A 26,771-nucleotide genomic window follows, 5' to 3' on the forward strand; every position below is an offset into this window, starting at 1 on the left:
TTGAGCCACTCATTTCCCTTCCTGGATGCTTCTTCAAGCAAGCAGCCTCTTCCAGGCCAGTGGCTCTCCAAGCAGTTTCCCCCACCAGCAAAGAGCACCCACAGGGAACCAGTTAGAAATACACATTCTCAGGCCCCCGCTCAAACCTGAGTCGGAAGTGGCCACGGGACCCAGCAGTCCATTCAACAAGCTGTGTGATTCTGACGCTGTGTGAGGAGCACAGCACCCCACCCTGCTGCCTGGAAAGGGGCCACCGAGGGGGAAACATCCTGGAAGCTTCATGGTCATGGCAGGGCCAGCGGAAGGTGTGCGGGAAGGAGACCAGGAGACTGGCTCCCAGTGTGGTTCTGCTGAGGCCCTGGGAAGGCAGCAAGGTGGTGGGTGGGCCTCAGCACTTTACCTCCCAAGTCCCCCTGTCTACTCCAAACCCCCACGGTGTCACTCTCCTTTGGATCCTGGAACACACGGAGCCGCTTCCCATCCCACCCCGGGAACCTCCTCCTGTTCACTGCCGGTTGTTCCCCGTTCACAGACGAGCAGGCTGTTCAGGGAGACTCAGTCTTGCTCTCCAGGCCTCCCCACCACACACATCCTGCACTCAGGCTAGCTGGGGGAGGAAGGGAACTTTACTGGAGTGTGGTGGGGAGGGGAGCTGTTGAGTCCTGGGCTTGGGAGGACAGGGAGAGCCCGGGCGGGTGGCACGAGCGGCGACTAGCGGCATCCCATACAGGACTGCAATGCAGCACCAGGGGTGGGCTTGCTTGGAAGAGGCGCGGTCAGGGAAGGAAGGTGTCTGAGCAGGGGAGGGGCTGGGATAGAGGACAGAGGCCCGTGGGTGACTCCGGAGATTGCACACCGGGCCTTTGATGGGGACAAGGCTCTGGAGTGGAGAAACTGCAAATGTGCCCTCCACAGTGTGCGGCCCAACACACCCCCTGATCAAGCTTCCGAAAGCCAAGGACTCCTGCTGGGGTGGCTGCTGGGGGTTGGGGGTGGGGTGGGGGGAATCCGAATCCTCATTCGCTGCAGGTGGGAATGTTAACCCCATGACCCAGCTGCTCCACCCCTGCCCTGTATCCTGTATCCGGAAGCCAAAGCAGAGACTCAGACCGAACATCTGCACTGCCGTGTTCACGACGGCGTTATTCACAAAAGCCAGGAGGTGGAAACAGCCCAAGACAGATGAATGGGTACACAGAGCATGGTGTATACACACAGTGGGCTCCTACCCAGCCTTAGAAAGGAAGGTCAGCCTGTCACACGTGGCGCCGCATTACCAGCCTTGACCTTCTGTGGAGTGAAATAAGCGAGTAGCAAAGGGACAAACACTGCAGAACTCCATTCTAGAACTGTCACAGCAGAGACAGAGCAGAACCGTGGTTAGAGGGGACGGCACACAGGCCGGGAAGGGGGAAGACTGGTAGAGTTTCTGTTGAGGAAGATGAGAAAGTCCCTGGGAGATGTTGGGGCTGGTTGCACAGTATGAAATGTACTTGATGTCACTGAATCGCGTGCCTCTAAATGGTTAAGAGAGTGAATTCCAGTGTTGTGTATTTTTCCACAATTTTTAAAGACAGACAGACTGGAGGCCTGAGCCACAGAGGTTTCTTACAAATGAGTTTTATTTGCATTCTGACCCAAGCCGCGCTCCCACATACAGATTTCTCGTCTGCACAACGGTACAGTAACAAGTGCAAAATATGCTGTATTTCAGGTACAAAAACAACGCGGCAGTGTGACTTCTGTCCCAACGCCCACCTCCCATGACCCAGCACACCCTCTTGACCCGTCCAAGGCCCACAACACCCAGCAGACTCCCACCACCTTCAGTGAAGAGTCACCCAATCTGGAGAAAGCTCGGAAGTTACACGTTAGGAAAGGGTCACATTACACACATGAACATTGGAGGACAGTGACCAACTTTTTAGCCAGCAAGGAGAGGGCTGGGGGTAGAAACAATCCCTTTTTTCCTTACCCCCCCCCCCAAGATTTATTTATCTGAGAGCAGGTGAGCAGGGGGAGGAGCAGAGGGAGCTGGACAAGCTGACTCCCCAGGGAGCACAGAGCCCGACGCAAGGAGCCCCTCAAGACCCTGAGATCATGACATGAGCTGAAATCAAGAGTCAGACGCTTAACCGACTAAGCCACCAGGCGCCTCCCCTTCTCTGGTCTTGAACAACCAAGCCCCAAAAATGTTTCCCCACCACGGTGCCACCAAGCCCAGGGATGACATCATAGGATGAAAGCCAGCACTGCGTCAGGAGCTTGCTCCCCAAATGTGGCATGCGAGAGTGCACCGTGTCGATGTGGAACCCAGACCCAGATGCCCCGATTCTCATCCTGGCTTGACGCACTACTGGTTGGAGGACCCCTGGCTGGCATGATTTCTGTCTCGACTTCTTCACCTGGAACACTGGGCCACGGTAGCCTCAGCACAGTGGGGAGGATGGAAAGGGACAAGGCAGAAGTGCTGAGCTCCAAGCCTGACCCAGGGGAGGCCAGCCAGCCTCCGCCATGGCTGTTAGCCCTGGTGCTGTTACCAACCCGAGGCTGGACGCAGCACTCCGTCACCTGGAGCGGAGAAGCGGGGGGCCATAGGGACCAGACTGCCCCAGCAGGACGGTGACCCCTCGCTTGACCTCAGTGGTTGGCCAAGATTTTCTGGAAAGGGTTGGCTAGTATCTATTTTCAGCATTGAGGGCCAAGAGGTAAATCAGTATTATGTCAGAAGAGAAAACGGAATTTCCACGACTTTTTGTTGATGGAATTCAAGATATAGTAACTGAATACTCTCCTTTGTAATACAGGTCTACTAATGAGAAGAATGGAACTGGGACAGGGGATGCCGGATGACAGTTCACTTGGGTTCAGAGACTGTGCTCCGTCATCAGACGTCACACAAGCCGGCAGTGGGCGGGATACAGCCGCAGTCCGCTGACCCCTACCAGAACAGGTGTTATGTTGGTCATGGTGGGAGCCAGGTGATGGGATACTGGGGTTAATTATATTGTTCTCTCCTTGACGAAGGTTTGAAAACTTCTCATGGTAAAAGTAAAAGGCTTTTGGCTCCCTGCCAACTCCCTGCCTGACTGATGGTATTACACACAGAGCAAGGAAATCGAGGGGAGAAACAGCACGTGAGGCAGGAGCATGAAGACCAACTCCCGGAGCCCCAGTTCTGGGGTCCCTGTCACATGTCAGCTGCTCCCCTCCCCAGAAGAGGTGGGCCGAGGGTGTGCACCTCCCCCACCCCGCTAACCAGGGCAACTTTGCCCCTGACCAGTTAGTTTCATCCACAGAGCCTGAACGAGTGTCTCACGACATCTCAGAGCACGAGTCACCGCATCCGCTGAGCTGAGACTTTTCAGGGCTGTGCTCAGGCCGGCCGGCCACAGGAGCGAGGACAGGGGTGCGCGTGCACACACACGCATCGCTAATGCACACTCGGACCTGGCCAGCACGGAGTCTGGGCTCAGTCACTAAGGCGCTCAGTCAGGGCGCTGACAGGGCAGCCACCCAGCTGTGAACAAGACAGGCTTCTGGAAGACCCAGCTCAGCCACTAGACCTCAGGCGCACAGCAACCCCAGCGGGGATATCAGCGTAGCTACGGACAACGGGGACACACCCACCGACGCCACACACGCCTACCCTGGGACTTCATGGAGGAAAAAGTGGGAAAGCTCCACCCCCCCTCAAGCTCAGCTCACCTCCTGACCGAGCCAGCCACGACCTGACAGAGGCAGACGCTCCGGCCAAGCAAGCGTCTGGGGGCCCTGGCTCCTGCACCCTTGGGCACTGCCACATCGCCCCCACCCCTCATCCTTGGCTCCTCCCCCTGGAGAGCCTGCCGGCTGGCTCTCTCAGCTCCACCAGCAACAGCAAGAGAGGTTTTCCATGTTTCTCATCAGCTCGTTAATGATTTTCGAGCTTAAGTTACTCAGGCCAGGCCCCAAAGCCACTCTGGACTCGGAAACTTGTGACCCACAGCTCAGCCAGCTCCAGTCTGCTCCCAGGGAAGTGCCCTCTAGGTTAATAGCTCTTCCCAAGGGGCCCGAGGCTGGCGGGGCGAGAGGTCAGAGGGGCAGCTGGCTAACCTTTGCTTCCGACCCTAAGCCCTGACTTCAAACTCCCGACTCCACCCTGTTCTTTCCATCCATCCCTTCCCCCAGCAAACCCTATTGTCCCCCCATTCAAAAGCCTCTGTGTCTTCACTGTAAAGGTGCAACCTGGCAGACATGGTAAGGTTTATCACAACCTTGCCAACAGAAAAAGAGAAGTGGTCTGAAAATGAGAATTCAGCTCAAGGCTTCTGGTTCACAAGACGGTGGCCCGAGCTCATGGGGAGATCTTTCTCTAAGATCACACCTTTAAAGACGGCTGCTGGAGCCGAGCCACAGCAGAAGCCACAGCCCAGAACCCGTGGGATGGAGGCTACAGTTCTGGGCAGGCTGCCCCATCCCCTCAGCCCCCGACTCTGGCGTCACACCTCACGGGAAAGACAGTGGACAGAAGTGGGAAGTGCTCTGGCTTTTCTGTACTTTTAAATGAAAAAAATAAACTCTAGCTCATCTGACTCCTGTATGAGGAGGACAAGTTGCTGAAATGAAGCAGCTAAAACATTTCTGTACCCAATTATGATGTGTATTTATTTTCTACTTCTCTGTAAGCTGCAAAATTTATCTAGAACCATTAGGGAAATGCAAAAGGGACGTTTGACTGGCTCAGTCAGTAGAGTTTGCAACTCTTGGTCTTAGGGTTTGAGTTCAAGCCCCGTGTTGGGTATAGAGATTACTTTAAAAAAAAAAAAAAAAAAAGATTGAAACACACAAAGAAACAGATACCAGTGGGTGTTCCAGAAAATGGAAGACTCCACTAACAGAGAATTTAAGATAACAGATCTTAATTATACCCTCATCTGGAATTAAGAAATAAAACCATTACCCTCTCACATTTTTACAATTAAAACTGAGGCTGTCATCACTTGGCCTGGGAGTGGCATGACAGGTCTAGTGACTCACAGACGCCCTGAAGACTGGCAATGGACACCCAAGGTCTAGTCCTGATTCTGTGTGACCTTGGGCAAAGGATTCCATTTCCTTGTAACTGAGTTTCCACCAGAAAGGAAATGACTGGTCCTGACAAGGATGACTGTGTAGAGTCAGAACGTGTACCAAGAAATCCTGCAGAACAGGAGAGCGTGATACGACCCAGTACTGCTGAGAAGCTTAAGGGGGACACAGTAGGAGAGAAACAGAGAAACAGTCATAAAAATGGGGGGCATAGGATTTTAAAAAAAGAGTGGGGGGGAGAACAAAAACAAAAACACACAGTTCCCAGTGACAGCCCCATGTCCCAGAAGAAAAGACCAGTTAAGAATTAAGGGCCTTTGGCAAGGGTCAGCAGCAGATAAGAGAACTGGGCATCTGCACGCGAGCGAACGATGCTGGACCCCTACCTCGTACCATATACAAAAGGGAACCTAAAATGAATTAAAGGCCACTGAGAGCTGAAACTGTAAAAAATCTTCAAAGGAAACATAAGCATAAATCTTGACCTTGGATTACACAGTGGTTTTTCAGATATGACAAGAAGGACTCAAGCAACAAAAACACACGTCTTAGGCATCATCCAAATTAAAAAATTTGTGCTCCAAAGGACATCTTAAGAAAGTGAAGACAATCCCCAGAATGAAGTTTTACAGTCCGTGTATCTGATAAAGGACCTCCATCTAAATATACAAAGAACTCATGCAACTCAGTAATAAAAAAAGGACAAATGACTCACAAAGGATCTAAACAGATACCAAAGAAGACATGCGAATGGCCAATAAGCACAGAGATAATAAGAGAGGCTCGACATCATTAGCCATCAGGGAAAAATGCAGATCAAAAACCACAGAGAGACCCTACTTCACATCCACTAGAACCCTCTCATGAAGAAGGCAGGTAACTAGCAACCACCAGCAAGGATGTGGAGAAACTGGAGCCCTCCTGAGCTGCTGCTGGGAATGTGGAAACAGTGTGACTGTTTTTGGAATACAGCCTGGCTGTTTCCCAAAAGTTAAACACAGAGTTCTATATGGCCCAGCAATTCCACTCCTAGATATATACCCCAGAGAAATGAAAACCTATGTGTATGTAAAAACTTGTACATATGTTCATAGCAGCATTATTCATAACAGCCAGAGAGTAGGAACAACTCACAGATCAACTGGTGAGAGGACAAACAAAATGTGGTAGGTACAGCCACAGAACGGAACATTACTCAGCTCTAAAAAGGACTGAAGTATGGATACATGCTCAACATGGAAGACCCTAGAAAACATTAAGCTAGTTTAAAAAAAAAAAAAAAAAGTCAGCCACAAAAGGCCACCGTGATTCCAGATACATGATAGGCCCAGAATAGGTAAATCCATGAAAGGAGATTCACGGTTACCTAGATCCAAGGAAGCTGAGGGGGAGAAGCTGGAGAGGGAGGGTGATCACTAAAGGGAATAGGGTTTCTTTGCGGGGCAAGGACAATCATGTCAAATTGAATGTGCTGATTCTGTGGATTCACTAAAAACCACTGAGCTGTATACTATACACGGGAACACTGTATGGTCTATGAACTGTATCTCAATAAATCTGTTACCTGCTGCCCCATCCTCCCCCCAAACAGAAGAAGAACCAGGAGCCTGCTGTACTCTGGAGGAACTCACCCGCTGTCCCAACATAACCATGACCAGAGAGCCCCTTCCGCCATCTCAAGTGTCTTGGTTTATATGATAAATTTCTACCACTGCCCTATCACTACGTGGTATCAGTCAGGTGGCTTTGCCCCTCTAGGCTTCAGTTTCCTCATCTGTAAAACAAGGTCTACGCAGTTCTGATCATCTTTGACCCTAACACTGTATTCCCCAAAAGCTCCACTTGATAAGTTGTATAATCCTGAGTGGCTGGTCATAGGGCTTCCCAGTGCTTTGGAAGATAAACTTAACTTAGCAAAAGGTAGAGATGACTGGGTCCCAGAAACAGAGGCAAGATGAAGACTAATTCATGAGTTTACTCAATTAGTAACTGAGTTACTCAAATTTCCCCATAGTTAAGCCACTAAGAGAAGTGATCCAACCATCCCCATGCAGGCAAAATGCCCTTAACAATCCCTCTACACATGAAAAGATGAACATTTAAATGGGGGCCCCCAGACAAGAGACCAAGTCCCTGGGAAACTTGGCAAATTTGGCAGTAGTTAACCAAGGTCTTCTCTAAATGGGACCTGGTTAAGTCCCCGCAAGTGCCTGCTATCATGACTGTCAAGGTCATCTGATCACGTGGTGGGACGCTCATTTCCTAGTCCTCCTTTTACCCAAGATTGCGGAGAAAAAAAATTATATAAAAGAAGCTCAAGGGCAAAAAAAAAAAAAAAAGAAAGAAAGAAAAAAAAATCATCTTGTCTCATCCATCTTGTCTCATCCCTTTTATACCTGTGATAATGTACCTGGGAACAGTTGTTCTTTTCTCTCCCTCCCTCCCAATGGCACAGACCTAGGTCTGGTGGCGGGTCCTACACATGGACTGTGCCCTATACGTTGCAAATGCACAGAGCGGAAAACCCATCTCTGGGCACTGTGGCGGCAGGTCCTTAGAAACAAGAGTCAAGGTGAGAGAAGCAGAAGGCACAGAATAAATCCCATTCCCCTCAATCCATCCAAGAATCAGAAGGACGATGCTCACCAGGTCTCTGAGGAGGGAAATGACAGAAGACAGAATGGAGGCAAACCACCTACATCCGGTCAGCAGTCCTTGTCAAGGGGTAGGCTGGGGGTAAGGCAGGGCCTTCCCTGGAGGCAGGGGACTGGTAGGAGGATACAGTGGCACCAAGATACCCAGAGAACTAGCAGGGTTTCAGAGAAGATGTCCCCGCTACCGGACTCTTTAGAACAGCAGGCAAAGAACAAGGAACCATTCAAAAGCTGGAGGCCAAGAGGAAGGGAGAGAGGAGCCGCTGGCTTTCTGCATGCCGGAGACCGCACCCCCGGGTTTCTGCTGGTTACTGGTCCGTGCTTTTCATAGACTGGGCCAAGTCCCTCCTGGTCACAGCTTGCCAGGAGAGGCCGCGGCTCACAGTGGTGCAATCTCTACGTCCGAGGGAATCCGTGGGGCTGGGGGTGGGAGGCTCTCCTTTACACACGCTGCTTTTGCTCAGAGGCCACATTTCAGGATGATGTGGTAGCCATCGTTGCTCTCGGCTGCGAAGAGAAACACGGGGCATTTTTCAGGTGAAAGGCATGATGCCGTGACCTTGGGGAATCAGGCAGGGTATGGTACTGGGGTACCAGCAGAAGCTCTGCCATGGATATTGGCTCCAAATATAATTGCATGGAGTGAAGTGTGCTAACAAAAACAGGTATTTTAACACATGCCTTCACATGTCTTCTGCCTTATTGAGTTTCTTTCTGGCAATGGGCCTTTCTACCATCGCTCTAGGCCCAAGAACTAAAGGCTCCATATTCGAGAAGGCTTCAGACAAACTGCGGTTCTCAGGGTCTTCTGGCCCCCAGCTCTCTGAAGGCGGCTGCTGGCTAGATCCAAGAGAACAGGGGGGAGAGGACTGGCCCTGTCACACCGTTCAGGGTCTATGACTCTGTTGTGGGGTTTTCATTCTGATATACTCCAACATTTACCTGCCCCACCCAACCCTGTTATCACCATATACGGTGATATACCCTCACCCAGACCTAGACTAGGTCACAGCTAGTCCCCCCTTCCCTCTGGCACAAGAGTTCCTTCTCAGACCCCTTCCTCAGGGGAACCTTCATGCTCTTCCACTGCCCCAGATCCCTGACCCACTAGGCCTGCAGGCTCAGCTGCTGTATTCCACACTGCTCCTCCTGGAGACCCCCACTGTGGAAACACTCAAGCGCACCTTAGTTCTACTCAGGCACTGGGTTTATGGAGCACACGCTGCCTGGCCAGACTTCCCTTTCAGAACTGACTTTGGAGCCAATCTCAGAAGTTCTCACATCACCAGAGCAGGCTTTCAGAGCAAGTATGTGTTCCTTTTCACCAGAGGATGTTGCCAGATGTCTCTTCAGGGACCCACTGTGCAGGCAGGCCCCACTTACGTAAAGTAAAGAAAAAGGGGTGGGAGGGGCTTTACCTTTTAAGGTACTGAGGATAAAACAAGACTCATCTTGGAAATTCTGCACCATCTGAAAGGCAAAAAGAAAGACCATGTCCCTTCAACAATGAGTTCATAATGTGAAAAGCCACAGCGACACAAGAGCCCAGCCACCGCATCAGGCAGAAATGACAGTCACCATGTTTGCACAAACGCAGGGAAATGGTTCCACTTAACATTCACTAAGGAAACACGAAACAAGATAAATACGAAATGATCGTCATCGTAAGTAACAGAAACTGAATATAAAGGACAGAAAGGAGCCAGGCAAGGAACCAAAACATTAACATGGTAGTACAGGACTACATGTTTGTGTGCCTTCGTTTCCCTTTTTCGTACTTACTGAGACCTCCAATCCCTATATGGACACGTTACAGGAGCATGTATGTGTGTTAACAGCAACAAATAAAAAACTAAAGTGCTTAAACACACACACACACACACACACACACACACACACACACACACAAACTTGGTAATTAGTATCTCTGCGTATCAGAGTCCTGTGAGGACCAATACAAACATAACACCACTCCTTGTGTCTACAAAGCGGCAGGAAGGGAACGATTATTCAGCCGCCCCTACAGTTCTCATTTTGATTAACTACCAGGTGACCCTGAACGAGTCAATCTTTCCCCTTCTGGTCTCTGAGCCCATCTGTAAAATGGGGTTGCTCCCATGCAAAAGAAGAGAACCAGGATACAGAACATTAGAACTGGCTCCCACTGCTGGTGGAATGTCTCTACAACCACTTTACAAAGCTGTCCACATGATCGGGTACACTACTCCTCCCGGCCAGGGTTCCAGAGAAACCCCTGCATATGGTTTCTCCAGGGGTTTCTCTAGAACCACCTAAGAATGCTGACAACAGCACTGGCTGTTAAGAATGGAAACTGGAGCGGGGCACCTGGGTGGCTCAGTCATTAAGCATCTGCCTTCAGCTCAGGTCATGATCCCAGTGTCCTGGAATCAAGCCCCATATCCGGCTCCCTGCTCAGCAGGCAGCCTGTTTCTCTCTCTCCAGCTCCTGGATGCTTGTATTCCCTCTCTCGCTATCTCTCTCTGTCATAAATAAGAAAGATCTTTATTTTAAAAAAAAAGAAAGAAAGAAAGAAAGGAAACTGGAAGGCCGCCCGGCTGGCTCAGCCCAAAGAGCATGCAACTCTTGATTTTGGGGTTGAGATGGAGACCCAAGTGAGGTGCAGAGATTACTGACATAAAAACTTAAAAAAAAAAAAAAAAAAGGCGGTAACTGGAAACCACCCCCATGTCAATCAGTTATTTTTGTGACCTCATCACGCTATGCCATCGAGTGGGCCAGCGGCCTCCAGCAGTGGCTCAACACATCAAGCTCGAAGATATTAAGTGAAATGGAAGAAAGTCACAGAAAAACAGGCTATTATTCACCTACATGAAGTTTTAAAATGGGCAAAATTAAGCAACACACTGAGGAAATGGAGATGATTAGTACGGAGTTCAGACCAGCAGGTGGAGAGGTGGAGTGGAAGAGGAAATCAGCCCACAAAGAGGCTTCTAACAGAATCTTGGATCAGCCCAAATGGGGCACTTCTCCCTTCAACTGTGAAAGTAATTCCACACACTCCCTGCACACACACGCTGTACTTCACAATACAGATGGAAAGAACACTTAAAAAACAAACAAACAACAAAAAGCTTAAACATACCCACAACACAACACTAGCTAACACGCAGCAAAACTCCTTTTCGCATTAAAAAATGCCACCCATATGTCATTGCCTCCTCTGGATTACTGCCCCAAATCCTGCAAATCCATCCACCTGTGGATCCCTGCCCCTCCCCGCGGGGCCTAATGATGCGTGAAGTACATTTATTCTATACTGCTGGCCTGCTCCCTCTGGCGCTCTTGGCAGCCCAGCTACTTGGGCATGCGAGGCCCTACACACATCCCACACGGGCTTAATCAGTAACTCCCTTGTTTAATTAAGTGCCCTTGCACCTCGGGGGCCGGCTCCGCGGCTGGCCGGGCTGCCTCCAGCACTCTGGGCAATTAAGAACCAAAGGTTTCCAATTGATTCAGGGTTAAGACGCAAGGAGACTTCGGGGAATAAGAATCGCCTACTTAGCAGAGGTTAGCACTGTGGTTCTGCTCTCTGCTTCACTTGCTTCACTGCCCACTCGGGAGGGCTGGGACAAGCCGGGCAAGGGACTTCCCGCAGGGACCCGTGACATGGCAAGGGTTCCGCACATTCTTGGCTTTTGTCTTCACCAAAGAAACTCATTCCTGCGCTCCCACGGCAGCCCACTGCTCAGGTGTCTGAACGTCCCGGGCTATTCTCAAGAAGTGCTCAGGTCAGGAACCCTGGGCTTCATTCTGTCTGTGAAGCGGGGCTGGGAAACAGCTGCCTGAGATTTAAATGGAATGACAGGGAAGAATTCTGGCCCGGGAACCAAATGAGCAAGAGCCAGATAAAGGTACCGCTGGCTTAGGAGTCCAGGCCTAAACGATGCTCAGGCCCGCGACAGAGGCCTGCTCGAAACGTCATCCGGCAGGTTCACATCCAAGCCAGCACAAACTCCTCCAGGGAAAGAAGACGGAAAAGAGGTGCCTTCTGCGCTTGCCCTCCGCTGTTTTAGATTTCGTGACTGACGCTAAACGGCGAATCACTTTTTTTTTTAAGATTTATTTTTAAGTAATCTCTGCACCCAACATGGGGCTCGAACTCACATGAGATCAAGAGTCTCATGCTCCCCCAACTGAGCCAGCCAGGCGACTCATGAATTTGCTTTTTAATTCAAGAGGGAAGAAACCATCACCGGTTTGCCAGCCTCCAGGACTCAACTCCCATGAAATGGGGAACACTCCCATTTAAGGGGCTCAGGTAACTGTAGTGACAAGTGGCGATAGGATTATCGCCATTAATGACAATATATGAACTACACGGACTATTACAAGCCTCACAGTTTATATACTGTCACATTTAAGGATTTCTCCATCCCTTGCTCCCGGAAGTTCAAAGTGCCCAGCATCGTCCATTACCACCACCAACCCTCATCAGTGTCTCCCAGTGCCTGACACGGTTTCTCACGTTATCCTTACCACAACCTGCTCAGTGGGTAAAATTATCCCCGTTACACAGATGTGGAAATGGAGGCTCCAAGGGGCTAAGTAAACCTGCCCAGGATCACTCCGCTCCTAGCAGCAAGGTCCAAGTGGGGACCCGTGTGATTCCAGAGCCCACATTTCTACTTCCCCAGACACCATTCATGTACCATTTCCTCTACAGTCCTCTACACAGATGCTCTCAGAGCTCCCACTATTGGCTTGCTGGGGTCTTCTGGAGGCTCAGGGTGCCCAACCAGCACTCCCATCAGCCCCGCTCTGTTTCTCTAAAGGCCTCATTTCCGAGAAGGTGGGCTAGCCATCTGGCTACAAGGCTGAGCTGTGCAGCTCGACACCAGGATTCCCACCCCAGCTCCACCCTTTAGCGACTGTGTGACCTGGGGCGCTTTACTCAGCCTCTCTGTGTCTCGGTCCCCCATCTGTGAAATGGGATTTCACCCAATTCCTAGGGAGGCTGCCAGAATTCAATGAGTGGCTACACCTGCACTCAGGACAGTAAGCAGCAGATAAATACTGGCCCTCCTGACTGTTTATCCAGAGGAGGGATCAGGACAGAACAAGCTTAAGCGAGGCATCAGGAGTGCCTAAATGCAGATGCAAATCCTCCTCAGCCGTGAGTGGGATCGGATCACTCTGTGCCCTCTGCCAGCAGCTGCTTGTGCCCCACGCACGTCTATGCAGCCCACGTAAGACCCAGGAAGGCCATGGCGTCTTTGCCGGTCAGCAGAGAAAGGCTCTGAGCTCCCATGTGACCTGCCTCCTCTCCATCATCCAGCCCGCAGTCCATTCCCCCATCCCTGGGACCTCCCCCTCCTCCAGCCGCCCTGACTTCTTAGAGTCCTGACCGTAAGCATTCTGAAGGCAGGTTTGTGCCATGGTTCCTGTAAGGCACGCGGCTGAGGATGGCAGGCAGAGTGGATACCAGACAGTTTATTCAGAGCCTCAGAACTCTCTCCCCCTGCACTCCAGGGGCAGCCAAGGGCATGTGGCATGCAGCTAAAACAGGCAGAAGTCATTCCCCAACCCTGGAGGGGGCGTTTCTGGCGCCTGTCTGCCATGCCTCCCTACAACCCCAAGGCCATGAGTGGGGGTGTGGGCAGCACTCACCTCATTGCTCACCACCACGTGGATGCCCGTGGGGCCCTGCCGGTAGACTCGATGGATATGCTGGGGGGAGATGCTGTACAGGTTGGCGATCTTCTCAACCAGCTCCAAGGTGGTCAGCTCTTCCAAGAAGATGGCGTGGTACACTAGAGGGCAAGGGACAGGGCCTTCTATAGAACACACCCTGCTTTCTAAGGAGCTTGCCTACCCCCCAGCCCCCAAGACAGTCATTCACTTGTAAGGATGCTCGTGCCCAGACCCATTCCGTGGGAGCTGGCTTTAACAGGCACCAAGCCTCTCGACGGCCCAGCGGCAGGGGGAAGGCAGCCAGGCTATGGTTCTGCATTCCGGTACTAGTCCCTCTGCGGGGATCTTACATAAAATGGAGAATTCCTGCATCCACCCCATACCCAATGATGCCCATGGCGGGGCAGAGGCTGGAGGGAGATCAGCTGGCAGAACTCTATTTCTAACAGGCTGCTAGTGATTCTGACTTGTGACCAGACACACACCCTTGCAGGAATGAGAAGAAATCATGCATCCCCTTTCCTTTCTTCCCATGGCTTAGACGGGTCACTGGATGGCTCCAGGAGGCAAAGAGTGGGATTTAAGAATAACTGCTCCTTTTTAAAAATTTTTATTTAAAATCAATTAATATAGTGTATTATCAGTTTCAGAAGTAGAGTTTAGCGATTTATCGATCTTAATGTAATACCAGTGCTCATTACACCACACACTCTCCTTAATGCCCATCATGCAGCTACCCCAACACCTCACCCCCTTCTGTAACCCTCAGTTTGTGTCCTAGAGTTAAGAGCCTCTTGTGGTTTGTCTCCCTCTCTGCTTTCATCTTGTTTTATTTTTCCCTCCCTTCCTCTATGCTCCTCCGTTTTCTTAAATTCCACCAGTAAAATCATATAGTTGTCTTTCTCTGATTGATGTATTTCGCTTCGAGTAACATCCTCTAGTTCCATCTGTGTCACTGTAAATAAAGATTTCGTTGTTTTTTGATGGCTGAATAATATTCCTGTGTGTGTACGTGTGTGTACGTGTGTTTGTGGGCAACCACATCTTTATCCATCTGCCAATGGACACCTGGGCTCTTTCCATTGTTGGGCTACTGTGGACACTGCTGCTCTAAACACTGGGGTGCACGTATCCCTTCAGATCTGTAGTTTTACATCCTTTCGTAGGGCAATTGCCAGGTCGTATTTTTTAACTTTTTGAGAACTCCATATTGTTTTCCAGAGTGGTTGTACCAGCTTGCATTCCCACGAGCAGCGTGAAGAGGGTTCCCCTCTCTCCGCAAGGGATAACTGCAACCTGACATCACAAGGGGTCTCATCCTTGCCCTTCTCCACAGCACAAATGCCACACACCCCACGGTGGCCACGAAGGGAAGAGAGGCCCTGGGAGCACCACCGCCCTGCTGGAAGCTAACACCAACCTGGAGGCTGGAAATGCTTCCTTATGGGAAAAACCAGCCAGGGAGGAGGCAGCTCTACGGGGGCCCCGGGGCAGGAGCCTCCACACTCGGGGGCCTCAAGGTCCTCAAAGGCAAAGCATAACTGGACTGAACTAGAGGTTCCCAAACTCCTACCTCAACTGAGGAACGCCTGGCTTCAGAGGCCCTGTGTTTCAAAAGCATGCACGCACGTGTGCCATGTGCGCGCACACACGCACGCTCCCTGAGGCCACGGCGTTCCAGCCACACATCAGACTGGCCATCCCAGGCTCTCAGACGGGCAGAGCGGCCGTCAGATCCTGTGCAGAGCATGTGGCCACCCCCCAACCCCCAGTGTGGACAGCAGGTGAGGAGGCCAGGGCCCCTCTCTAGGACACCCTTCTGTGACAGACTCCAGTGGGCTTCTCCTGTACTGTCAGGAGGGCTTGGGGCGGCCGAAGGGTCCATGGGACACTCCTCTGGACTCCTCCCAAGCCACCTCTCCTCTGGGGTTGTGCCAGCAGCAGTCTGGATACAAGGCTCTAGACTAGGCCATCCCAGGCTCACAACCCAACTCAGCCACCGGAGAAGCCAGCCCTGGAACAATCCACACGTCCTGGGGCCCCAGGGTCTGTGTCGGGGCCACACCAGCACTCAGGGCCTCTGTGAGCCTGAATCACGAGATGTGCTGGAGCACCAGGCTGCCCCTTCTGCATGTGCAGGAAACCCCAAGGCTCAGGATCTGTCCCTCATGGGCAAACAGCTGAGAAGCTGGGGGAGGACCTAGCCATCGTTCAGGAATGTCCAGGGGCCAGACGGAGGGCTCAGAAGCCAGTTCCCAGGGTCCCAATGTCTGGGTCCTGGCTCTGCTACACACAACGCTGTCACCTGCCGTACAGTGACCCACCCTGTGCCTCAGTGTCCGCCCCCACCCCACACCCCAGGGAAATGTTCCCCACAGTGCCTACAGGAGATGTGAGTAACTGAGCACACTTTAGACGGGCTTGGGGAGCCTTTCTACTCCACCAATGCTTCCCCATTCTCTGCAGACATGCACAGAACAGCATGGACTCTGCAGCTGGAGACCGGCCGCTGGCCAGACCTGCTGAACGCACGGACGCTCAGAAGCAAGGCGCTTCGCTATACAAGCCTTGTCTCACCAAAACCTCCCATCTCTGGGGGTAGCGTCACTAACTGTATTCTGTACGTGTGGAAGCGGGTGCATGAGCCCTGGTACCTTGCCCAAAGCCACACAGCCAATACGCGGCGGCATGGCCAGCCCTGGTGCCCATACTCAGCCGACCTCAAAGCCTCTGTCCTCTCACCAAACTGCCAACCCAAAAAAGTCACATGCCTCTGAGGCACCCCGAGCTCCTGTAAGCTGCGCTCCTTCACCCTCATGCAACCACCAAACCAAACGGGAAAGACTGGTCTGGCTGGGGGGACACCACAGGAGGAAGTGCTCTGGGAATCCGGCCATCGAGCGGTCACTCATCACCAGCCTGGGAGCCCAAAGGCCAGATTCCCAACTCTCCCATGAGTGGCTAAGTGGCTACGGGGGGGACGCATCCTCTCTCTGAACCGCTCTCCAGGCAGCAATTAAGCAAGCTAGACCAGCTGTTCTGGGAGAGGACTTCCACCTTCAACATTCTAATCCCAGGAGGGAGTTTACCAAAAACTCATGCTGCGAGAAAGCGGAGTGAGGTGGCTCAGGGGACACATTCTCGGCAAGAGGACTCACACTGCTGCTGAGTCTTCCCGTGACCCGGCCACCCGGAAACCGGCCCCAGGCTGGCAGGGCGAAGGCGGGCCCCCCACAACTCACCACAAAGACCACTGTCCCCACCACCATCCCGCTTCTGCTGCAGCGGTGCTCGGTTCTGCTCCAGCTCCTGACAGACGTAAATGGTCATCTTGGGCCTCACATTCCTGGCAGGAGAGGGGAAATGAACAGCAGGTACTGGGGGAGGGGGCTGGTGGGGAGAACATTCCAGAAATGTTCCAGAACACAGGGTGGAACTAGCAGACAGAAGGACTCAGGGAGAAGAAAGGAGGCCGCCAGATGCAGAAGGCCTTTGTATGGGCCTCCACGGCTTCCGGCAGGCTTGCCTAGAGGCAGCAGGATGGCCAACCCTTCCAGGTCCTGTAAGCTGCCATGAGGGCTCTCTGCCCAGAACATCTGTCTCAAGACACAAAGTGTTTTTCAGGGCAGTAATAAGAGCAAACACTTTCTCTGGCTTACTCTGCCCCAGGCACCATTTCCAGAACTTCACGTACCTCCCTCATCTCATCTCACACAGGTAGGGCACTAGAACCACAGCCCTCATCTTGCAGAGTAGGAAACCGAGGCTCACAGGGGTCAGGGCTTTGGTCTAGCGTAAAACTCAGAAGAGGCAGATCTGAGACGCACACCCAGGCCCTCGCCCTCACTCTAAAACTGTGCTATCCATGCGTGACAGGAATGAGATAAAACTCACTCGGTCAATCACATTAGCCTGAGACCAAGCACCCCACAGCCACGTGTGGCCGGGGCTGCTGGACTCAACAGCGTGGCGCCCAACATTTCCACCACAGCAGACCCAGCCCTGCTCTCTGGTCTGCTCAGAGAACAGAGAGCTGCACCAGAGTTCCACCCCTCCTTCTGGAAGGAGGCAGTTGGACGATGCAACCAGCTGGGCACCTGAGGGGAAGACTGAGGGGCTCAGATCCAGACACCAAGGTTCTAGCCAAACCGAGAAGCAGGAGGGATCTGCAGGAAGGGGTGAGCTGCAGCAGGCTCAGCCCCCACCCCCACCCCCCATGGCCCGATCCCCTCTCACAGGACCTCCTCCCTGCACCTGCTCCAGGAAAAGCCCTGTCCCCACCAGAGAGCCCACATGGCAGCATCCAAGAGGCTGAGATGGCTGCCATACCCTGCGTCCAGCTGGAAACTGACACCCACCGGCCTTTGATGGCATTGAAGAGTCTGATCCCATCTGCAGGCCCACAGATCTGGACCAAATCCTCCCGAGACATCTTCAGCAAGTCAGCACCTAGGCAGGAAAAGGGGGCCGCCCGTTAGTGGGAGACACAGGAAAGCTTCCGTCCTCAGGCACCTGCAGACGCTGCACTGTGGACAGGGAAGAGTGGGGACAGGGAAGCGTCAGCCTCACGCTCAGCGGGCACCGGATGTTCCACGGAGAGAGAAACAACAAAAGCTAAACATCAGGAAATCACAGCCCGAGAGCTGAGTGGTGTTCTCCAGCTCAGCATTACAGACGGGCATTTACAAAAGCCGACAGGTCCTCACCAGCTGTGCCCGCCCATCCCTCCCTCCGTACCGTTTAGCACACTAACACAAGCACACGTAACCCAGCACAGGACACTGAGGACCCACGCTCATCGAAGTGAAGTGCACAGCTCCCTGCCTGCGGCCACCACAGTGCAGCCAAGCTCCAGCACACGGAACGAGAGGCAGACGTTCCCACCTCCCACTGGCACCCGCGGCAGCCACGCCCCCACCGCTGGGGAACCACCGTCCTGACTCCTCGTCTCCTCAAACTTTGCCTGAAACTTTGAAATTTATGTAAGGGGAATGGACAAGAAAGCACTTTTCCTATGTACGGCTCCCTCCGTCCCAGTTCTGTTTAAGGGCTCATTCATGCCCATTATTACATAATCTTCATCGCACGACTACACCACAGTCCCACGTCCATTCTCTGCCGATGGGCACCGAGGCTGCTCCCAGCTGGGAGCGATTATGAATAAAGGTCTGTGAACATCCTTACCGTGGATGCAGTCCCGGTAAAGCCCAACAAGTCCCCTAGAGCCTTGTGCCCCAGGACTCTCCAAGGGACAAGTAAGCCTTCACCTTCCGCTGAAAACCAGCCAGCAGCCACATGGCCAGAAGCGCTAACATCCAACCCCTTCTTCCTGCCACAGTTCAGAGACAGTTTCAGGCATAATTCTGTAAGCACAAAGGCTCCCTCTACATAAAGCCAAAATCCCTCCACTGTTCTACCAGGCCCCTCCGTCCCTTTCTGACCTCACCTTCCCCGGTCCACTTGGCCCCACTCACTGGGTACCAGGCTCTGTGGCCACACCAGGCAGGCCCCCACCTTGTGGCCTTTGCACTTTCTGCCTCCTTGGACATTTCACTGTCCCCTGTACCCACTTAGCTCCCTTCCTTCCCTGGGCCTAGCCTCTGCTCAAGGGCACCGTCTCTCTTTGGCACCCCGAAAATGGCAGCATCCCTCCCTGCTCCTCCCCAAAACGAGCCAGGCCCCTCCTCTGAGCCTGCCCACCACCACAGAGTCACGCAGCACTGAAACATGGGGTCCGCACACCTCTGCAGACTCAAAGCTACAAGCTCCCTGGGGACGGGGTCCCCGGCCAACCTCCTCATACCTGCCCCCCCACCACAAAGGAAGCTCCTGCAAAGCTGAGCTCAAAGATGACCATGAGCAGTTTTCCTTCCACCGTCACAGACGTGCATGGGAGCCACCGTCCTAGTTCTGGTCAATACTTTACTCCCGGTCGTTCTGGATTGCCTCGACGTGGCAGGGGTCACTGCTCTGCTTACTGTTATGCCCCACAGCCCTGGCCCCAGGTCTCTGTCTGACAGCCCCACCGGTGAGGGCTTGAGGGAAGCCGCAGCTTCCTCTCCTTCCTGTGGCTTCACTGTCATCTCCCAGGTCAGGGCTCCAGAGACAGCGTGTCGCATGGGTGGTGGGGAAGAGCCGGAAGGCTTGCCGAGTGTGCCCCAGCCCACCTGGTCCCGGGAAGACTGGGACCCACCCTAGGGGACCCAGACGGTCCTCCCTGCAAGCCACACTCGACTCGAAACTCCCGAGGGATAGGACCTCCTCCTTTAGCACTTGGCTCAGGGGCAGCAAGTGAGCAAGTGACCCATGCCACACCGGGTTCCAGCCCGGCAGGGAGTGCGGCCAAGTCTGGGAAGCCACCTGGCTTTGTGACATGTTTCTAGGATCCCCACGGGTTCCACCAACGACACAGAGATGCGCACCCGAGAAGCTGGCGAAGAGCCGGCAGAACTGTGAGAACCTGTTTCGGTGGAGCCACTGCTGGGCGTCCTGGGTCGAGGCTGACGGAAGCAGGTGCTGTGGGCAGAGAGAGAGGAGGGGGCCTGGCCATGAACATGCTGGGTCTGCCCGGGGACACGCAGCCCGAGAGACCAGCGGCACACACTTACATCATTGCCCAGAGGCACAGTCTCCACCGGGTGCGTCGGGGAACTGTTCCTGCAAAGAGAACCGGCCATCAGTCACGGGCACAGCCCCCTCTCCCAGTGCGGCGCTCCCCCTGCCCTCATGGAATGGCCCTCACTGCAAATGCAGCAGGGCCTCAAGAATTCCCCAGGTCGGACACGACGTTCTGGCTGGCAACACAGCACAGCCAACGAGCACCCCTCTAGCCCGAGCTCAGGGTCTGCAGAGTCTCCCGGCCCCCACCCCCACCAGTCTCGGCCCCAGGGGAGGGCAGGCCGCCCAATGATCCCCAGGCACCGTTTGGGAGCCCAGACAGCAGCAGCCAAATCCCTGTCTGCAGAAGCAGAGAGGGCTTCAGGCTCCTGGGAGGGACCCTGCCCTGAACAGGGAGCTGCAGTCCGGCACCCACTGATGAGGAGAATATGGTTATGGCAAGGTACCTGCCCTCCCACCAGGGCTCACTCGTGGGGAAGGCACACACCTGAACACCTGCGTTTTTAAGGTAAGAGGAAGATACAGTTTTAAAGATAAATGACCCTCCCAGACAGAGAGCGGAGAAGGCACAACGTGGATAGACGTAGGTGCCTCACTCGGATTTAAACTGACAAGCTGGGGTTACTCTGTGTGCACCTTACCACAGGACACTGGGATGACCCTCAGGTCGTCGGTGACAAGAGCTGCCCTCTGTGCAGTGTCCGTGGGACACACCATCCCCCAACCCTGCACGAATCCTCACCCCCTGCTAGCAGAGAACGTGAGGCTGCGAAGGTTAGGGAACTCACCACTCACCCCAGAAAGGGGGGATTTAACACTGGGTCCACCTAAATCTAAACATGACACCTAGGCTTTGTGCCCCTGCCCTTCTCAAGGAAGCCCCTTGGCACCTTGTGAAATCAAGTTCACGGACACACCCACTCTCCCGTTAGTCAAGGTCTCCGCATGCCAAGCATGGGCTCTGAGGCGCCCACAGGTTCCACACCTACCTGCTAAACCTGCCTGGGGTCTCCCTGCTCTCGCTGTCCCCCCCAGAAGCAGGATCAGGATGTGCACAGCCATCACAGAGGTGCCCTGAGCCCTTCCTGCGCCCCACAGCCTGGGACAGATCCGACTGATGCCTGTCAGCCCTCGCACGACCGTCACCTCAGAGGCAGTGTGGCCTGTGCACTTCCAGAGCTGGGTGAGCGGGAGTGAGGCCACTCCCATGGGACAAGCCCTGAAGCCGAGACCAGGGAACATCCTGAGCTGACCCGTGCTGCCTGGAGAATGCGCACAAGGACCGCAGAAAGAATGAGGACGGCCCCTCGCAGCTGCCGGGGCCACCAGAAGAGCGGCCTCCTAAGGCTCCATCTGTCAAGAAGGCATTCTGCCCTGGAGGGCACCCACAGGCCAACCTGCTTCCACGGTGGGGCGGGGGAGGGGTGGGAGGCTGGGTCCTGGGCTGCTACCCCAGCAGACAGTGCTTACAGAAGCATGTCCAAGCACAAAAACCCGTGAAAATACTCAAAGTCCCACCCTGAAGCGCATGCCAAGGCGGGGCGGGGGGGGGGGGGGTGCGCGGAGGAGACAGAGGAAAGATTAAGAAAGGAGCCTAGATCCATCATCACTCCAGGAGCCCCAAAGGGAGAGAGGGCAGACATACCCTTCGCCAAGGCCGAAGCTGTTTGGAGAGCCGTTGTAGCTTGGAGATGGGGCACTGTTCACCTGATAGGCCATGTCCGGCCACGGGGAGCACTGCAGAAAGAGCACAGGGCAGCAGTGACTCAAGGGCCATGACAGGAGGAACTCAGGCTACAGAGGTACTATCCCAGCTCCTCTCTCCCCCAAATCAGCATCCATCGAGGCCAGCGCAGGACACCATGGATCCCTCAACATTCTTCCACAATCTCCCAGGCCCCACCATGAGGCAGCGGAGTGTGAGTTTCCCAGGGCCATGGCCAAGAAATCAAGCCCGGCAGAGAAGAGACCTAAAATTCAGTCATTCCCAGAGCGAGCAAAGCAAGGCATGCATTTCTGTGAGCTTTCTAGCAGGCGAATTACCAAGGGACATCCGTCCCCTGGGTCCACAAGAGAGTTAACAACACAGGCCAGTTGCCCAGAGGCAGGTTTTCCAGATATAGACAAATGTGTGTCCATGCACAGAAGAGGGAGCAATGGACACGGATAACTTCCAAACAAAAGTCATCAATGAGGTTCAGTACTGGGGCGCCTGGGGGGCTCAGTCGGTCAAGTGTCCAGACTCTTGGTTTCGGCTCAGGTCACCATCTCAGGGTTGTGAGTCAGGCTCCGTGCTCAGCAGGGAGTCTGTCTGTCCTTCTCCCTCTGCTCCTCCCACTATTCTCTTTCTCCCCACACTACCCCACCCCCAGCCAAAATAAATAAGTAAATAAATAAATAAATCTTAAAAAAAAAAAAAAAAATATATATATATATATATATAGGAGTTCAGTACTAAACCCTGCACTATTTGGAAACAGAATCAGTCGACAGGCCCTGAAGAGCAGAAGGTACGTAAGTGCCTCCAAGAGCAGGCCAACCCCTCTGGACATCATTCTGTGTCTGCTGCATATCAGGCATCCTGCTAGGAGCTAAGGGAGACACGGAAGACACGAAAGATATTGATCCCTGATCTCAAGGTACTTTTGTCCAGAAGCCAAAAATGAACATACGTGAGACTCACCCAGATAGAGACAGCAAAGACATACAGGTTTTGCCTGTTGGGGAAGCCAGCAGACCAAGTATTCACTTTTTCCCTTCCCTGTGATGACACCTCCTTGGAAAGGGCCAATCTGAAGCATTCCTGAAGATTTACTATCACCCACCAAGCCACAGGCTGGTGAATATTTAACTCTGTTGTGCTTGTGGGCTGGAATGCGTGGCGCTAACCCCGGAGTGGAGGAGAAGTCGACAACCTGTCACCTGTCACCCAGCACCACGTGCTGACAAGGGCTTAGATGGACATGGTCTGAAGCACCCCGAGCGCTCTCCTCCAGTGAGGGAATGTCCGAGGAGAGTCAGGAGCAGAGAGGTTCAGGCTCAGCCTGGAAGGGAAAGGTGTCTGGAGGCAGAGGGCGGTGGGAGTGTGGAGGGCACCCCGGGGGTCCTGGCACTCTTCTGCTGCTGAGAGTGAGTAAGCCAGGCTCTCCCCGCACCACAGCTCTCTGGCCACTGTCACTCTGAGCCTGCTGCAACGCCACTACGGATCTGTCTGTGCCGCAAAGTTAGCTTCTGTACTCTGCCTTGCTGCAAACACCCTTCGGCATACGGCTTATCACACATGCTGGCGCGCGCTCGCTCTCTCACACACACACACCCCTCCCAGGACCAGCCACTGTGCTCTTAGCTGCTCCGTGCCCAGGGCCTCACCTTAGCTGTAACACCCCACCACAGCCAGTGCTGGGCCTTGTGCATCCGTGGGGGGCCTTCTGGGCCAGTCGCACTGGGCAATGAACAAACACTCCTGAGTTGGGCTGAGTGCAGAATGCAGTGGGGAGTAGTTGGATTTATTGCTTTTTTAAAGAAAAAACAGAGCCCAGGAAAAGGTGGCTCCAGCGGTGACAAGTCACGGAGGACGCAGCGCCTGTGACAGTGTTCATCTCAGAAGGACGCTGGACACAAGGACGCTGTGAGCGTCTGAGTTGGGGGAAAGGCATTCCAGTATCCATCCCAACTAGAGCAGCTAGTAGTTCACGCCCCCGACCCCGTAGGCCCGCTGAGAACGGAAGCCTGCAGAGACTTCTACCGTATGCAGACCTTCCCGCCGCCACGGTCACTCGCAGCACCCTATCGACCCACAGCAGGAGCCCAGGAAGCACCAAATGTGCACCAACAGGCCATCATGCACACAACGGAGCCACGCCTCTGGACAAAGAACCAGAAAGCTCTGCACAAACAGATGGGGAACAGACTCCAAGCGATGCTATTAAATAAAGCAAGCAAGTTACAGAACAGCGTGTCTGTGTACACTGTCTGTAAAAACAGCGGGCGTGGGTGCACTGGCTTCACCAGCAGAGGAAGCTGGGCCACGTACGTGAAGACCCAGGGATGACAGCTGTCCTGGGGAGGGAAAGCTCGAGGCTGGGACAGTTTGGAGAGAGGTATTTTCTGATACATACACACTCTTGTCTGTTGGATTTTGGGCCTTCACCTATTAAAACAACAATCACCTGATTCCGGAAATTGCCAAGAGCACAGAACTGGAAGTTACTTCGGACACACTGTCCCAGCCCCCCGGGCTTATCGCGTGAACACAGCTCGAACCTGGGAACCTAACACAATTTCATGGGCACTGTCAAAAGAGGCATTCCCTCCCCAGTGGGCAAGTTTCAAGAATCTAAACCAACAACATGCCATCATCCTGCTCCTGGCAAAAGGCCCGGGGCGGCGGGGGGATGGCATGCACCTCAACACCAGGCCGGCTCACCTCTGTGAGAATGGTGGTCTCGTAGGACGGCTGGTACTTCTCCTTCTCCTGGGCCGTTCTTTTCTCCATCTTTTCCCGGTCGGTCTTCTGTTTCCTGTCAGCTCCCTTTGGCTACAAGTGCAGAGCACAGGGGTCCCATTAGTCCAGAGTGGGCAGAGGCAGCTCCCCAAGGCTTGCATGCCCCCTGTCTCTCCCCAGGGCCCAGGGGCCAGGAGTCCAGGCAGGATCTCTGGACGGGACAGCCCTTCCCACACCTCCCAGGCATTACGCACTCAGTCATCTTCCTGGAGCCCTTCCCCTTCCTCACCTGAGGGCACTCACGGCCTGCCACAGGGTCCTGCCACTCAGCTGCTCAGGGGGAAATGCTTGCAAATAATCTCTACCAGAGGCCACTGGCCCATGGACTAAACCTTTGGGAGCACAGCAAACTGCAATGTGTTCCTTGGGTTACTGGTGGAGGGTGAAGGAAATGGAAAAAGTCAGGGCTGCTGGTAGGAGTCTGGTCTGCACCTGTGTGCTGGGAAATCCTTGACGCATGGTCAAGGGCTCCTGACCACCCCCCCCCCCAACTCTCAGCACCAGCGTGCAGGTCCCTGCTTGCACACCTCACACGGGATACCCTGTCCAGCCTCACAGAGCCTGTCTTGGGCGCCCAGCAAACGTGAGCAACTTACAGAGGCACTACAGTTTCCATCATTTACAGGTAAGGAACTGAGGCTCAACTGACTTGTTAAGAATGGAGAGGAACCTGCTGCCCTGGCTGGTCAGAGTCTTCAAAAACCAAAAAGAAAAAAAAAAAACAAAACAGAACAAAAAAACCACAAACAAACAAAACCAAAAACGCAAAGCAGAAGCAAGTGCTGACCAGGTGAAAATCCAAGAGAGCGTGTCCCGGTATATACCACCAGCGTGGACCTAGCAGCCCCACTCCTGGGACACTCACAGCCTGCTTGATGGCTCCCAACACTGACTCCCAGAAACCCCCGAGCCCAGAGCTGCGCAGTCTGCCTGTGGATGCCGCAGACCGTGCATGGGGCACACTCAGTGAAAACCAGCTCCTCAATGCCCCTTCAGGGACTTTCATCCCAGAATGCACCTTCCTCCCGCTACATAGCTTTTCGTTTCCAGCTCAAGGGCATTTTAGGACACAGCCCTCAGGGTGATGTGAGACCTACGGTAGACAAAGCTGGGTTTGCAGGGGGTCCTCCGGGGACAGCAATGACAGATTCGGTGTTCTGAGAAAGACCAGGCCTGCAGCCCCTATACCCCCGTCACCTGCCCCACCACTGTCCCCCGCCCTGGCCCCTGTCCCTAACAGGAGGCTCGTCCTCCTTGTCCAGAAACCAAGAGGCAAGCCCACATGTGGGGTTGGCACGTGGCCCAGTGAGGCCTGTGGAGAGCTGGCTGGTCAGGGAGGGGTCCTGCCTGTCCCATCACAGGCCCTGACACTCCTCCCCTACCCCAAGCCCCAGCACCTGGCTCCAAAAAGCAGGAGGCTTCCCAGTGACGGGTGACAGGGGCAACGGGTGACAGGGGCACCGGGTGACTGGGGGTGGAGAAATGACAGTCAAGCTGGTGAGACCACCTGGCGCCTGCACACACCTCCTGGCACTGCTTCTGTGATGGGGCTGGGTGCATGGGGCAGCCACACCTCCCCAGGTGTTCTGAGAAGCCAGCTTCAAGTGACAGGGGCCCCCATGCCCCTGCAGGAGATGCCAAGGCCTTCCCTGGGCCACTCAGACAAGGCAGCTTCAGATCCATTCCTCAGTGATGGGTGGTGTGTGGCCCAGGAGCGTGGTGGGCAGAGCCCTCACCCCTGAGCTTCTGCCTCGAGGTATAGAAAGGCGAGCTGCTAGGGGGCCACGGGAAGGCCTAGGTGCTCTGGGGGCGGGGACGTGGAGGGGCAGACATGACCCATCTCTCCTGCCCAGTGCGGCCTCTGAGCCCCAGGAATCCCACTGGATGCCACTGGACCAGAGGACAAGGACGGCTAGTAGGACCACACAGGTGGTCTGTACAAGGCGAGGACAGAGGTATGACTGGGACAGGCAAGGACATCCGGCAGCGTAGCTATGGGGTCGTCCACAGCAAGTCAGGGCCGCGAGAGCCCAGAGCGGGTCATAACAAGACCAGAGGCTGCGGCGCCCGCTGCACCAATGGACGGGCTTCATCGAGAAGTGCTCCCCAAAGATGGCCACGTCCTCACCCCCAGGACCCTGAGGCTGTCACCTCACAAGGCTGCAGGTGGAATCAGGATGGAGAGCAGCGGGAGACGAGACAGGAAAATGATCCTTCCGCATCCCAGGGGGTCCAACGTCATCACAGGGCCC

General features: G+C 54.1%; 1 protein-coding gene across 2 annotated transcripts in view; it reads right to left on the reverse strand.

Moving 5' to 3' along the window:
• Positions 1–1,604: 1,604 nt before the first annotated feature.
• TFCP2L1 (transcription factor CP2 like 1) overlaps positions 1,605–26,771 on the reverse strand; it is a 63,697-nt gene continuing 38,530 nt past the window's right edge. For both annotated transcript variants that reach the window (XM_046019520.1, XM_046019519.1), the window contains 9 exons: positions 24,442–24,552; positions 21,661–21,752; positions 20,006–20,054; positions 19,820–19,913; positions 17,756–17,846; positions 16,640–16,743; positions 13,374–13,516; positions 9,143–9,194; positions 1,605–8,231 (listed from right to left, as the gene is read on the reverse strand). In XM_046019520.1, the coding sequence (XP_045875476.1) occupies positions 8,185–8,231; positions 9,143–9,194; positions 13,374–13,516; positions 16,640–16,743; positions 17,756–17,846; positions 19,820–19,913; positions 20,006–20,054; positions 21,661–21,752; positions 24,442–24,552 (783 nt within the window). In that variant the 3' untranslated portion in view covers positions 1,605–8,184. The remainder of the gene's footprint in view (positions 8,232–9,142; positions 9,195–13,373; positions 13,517–16,639; positions 16,744–17,755; positions 17,847–19,819; positions 19,914–20,005; positions 20,055–21,660; positions 21,753–24,441; positions 24,553–26,771) is intronic.

Source organism: Meles meles, chromosome 9 (genome assembly GCF_922984935.1).
Source record: "Meles meles chromosome 9, mMelMel3.1 paternal haplotype, whole genome shotgun sequence".
Classification (NCBI taxonomy): domain Eukaryota; kingdom Metazoa; phylum Chordata; class Mammalia; order Carnivora; family Mustelidae; genus Meles; species Meles meles.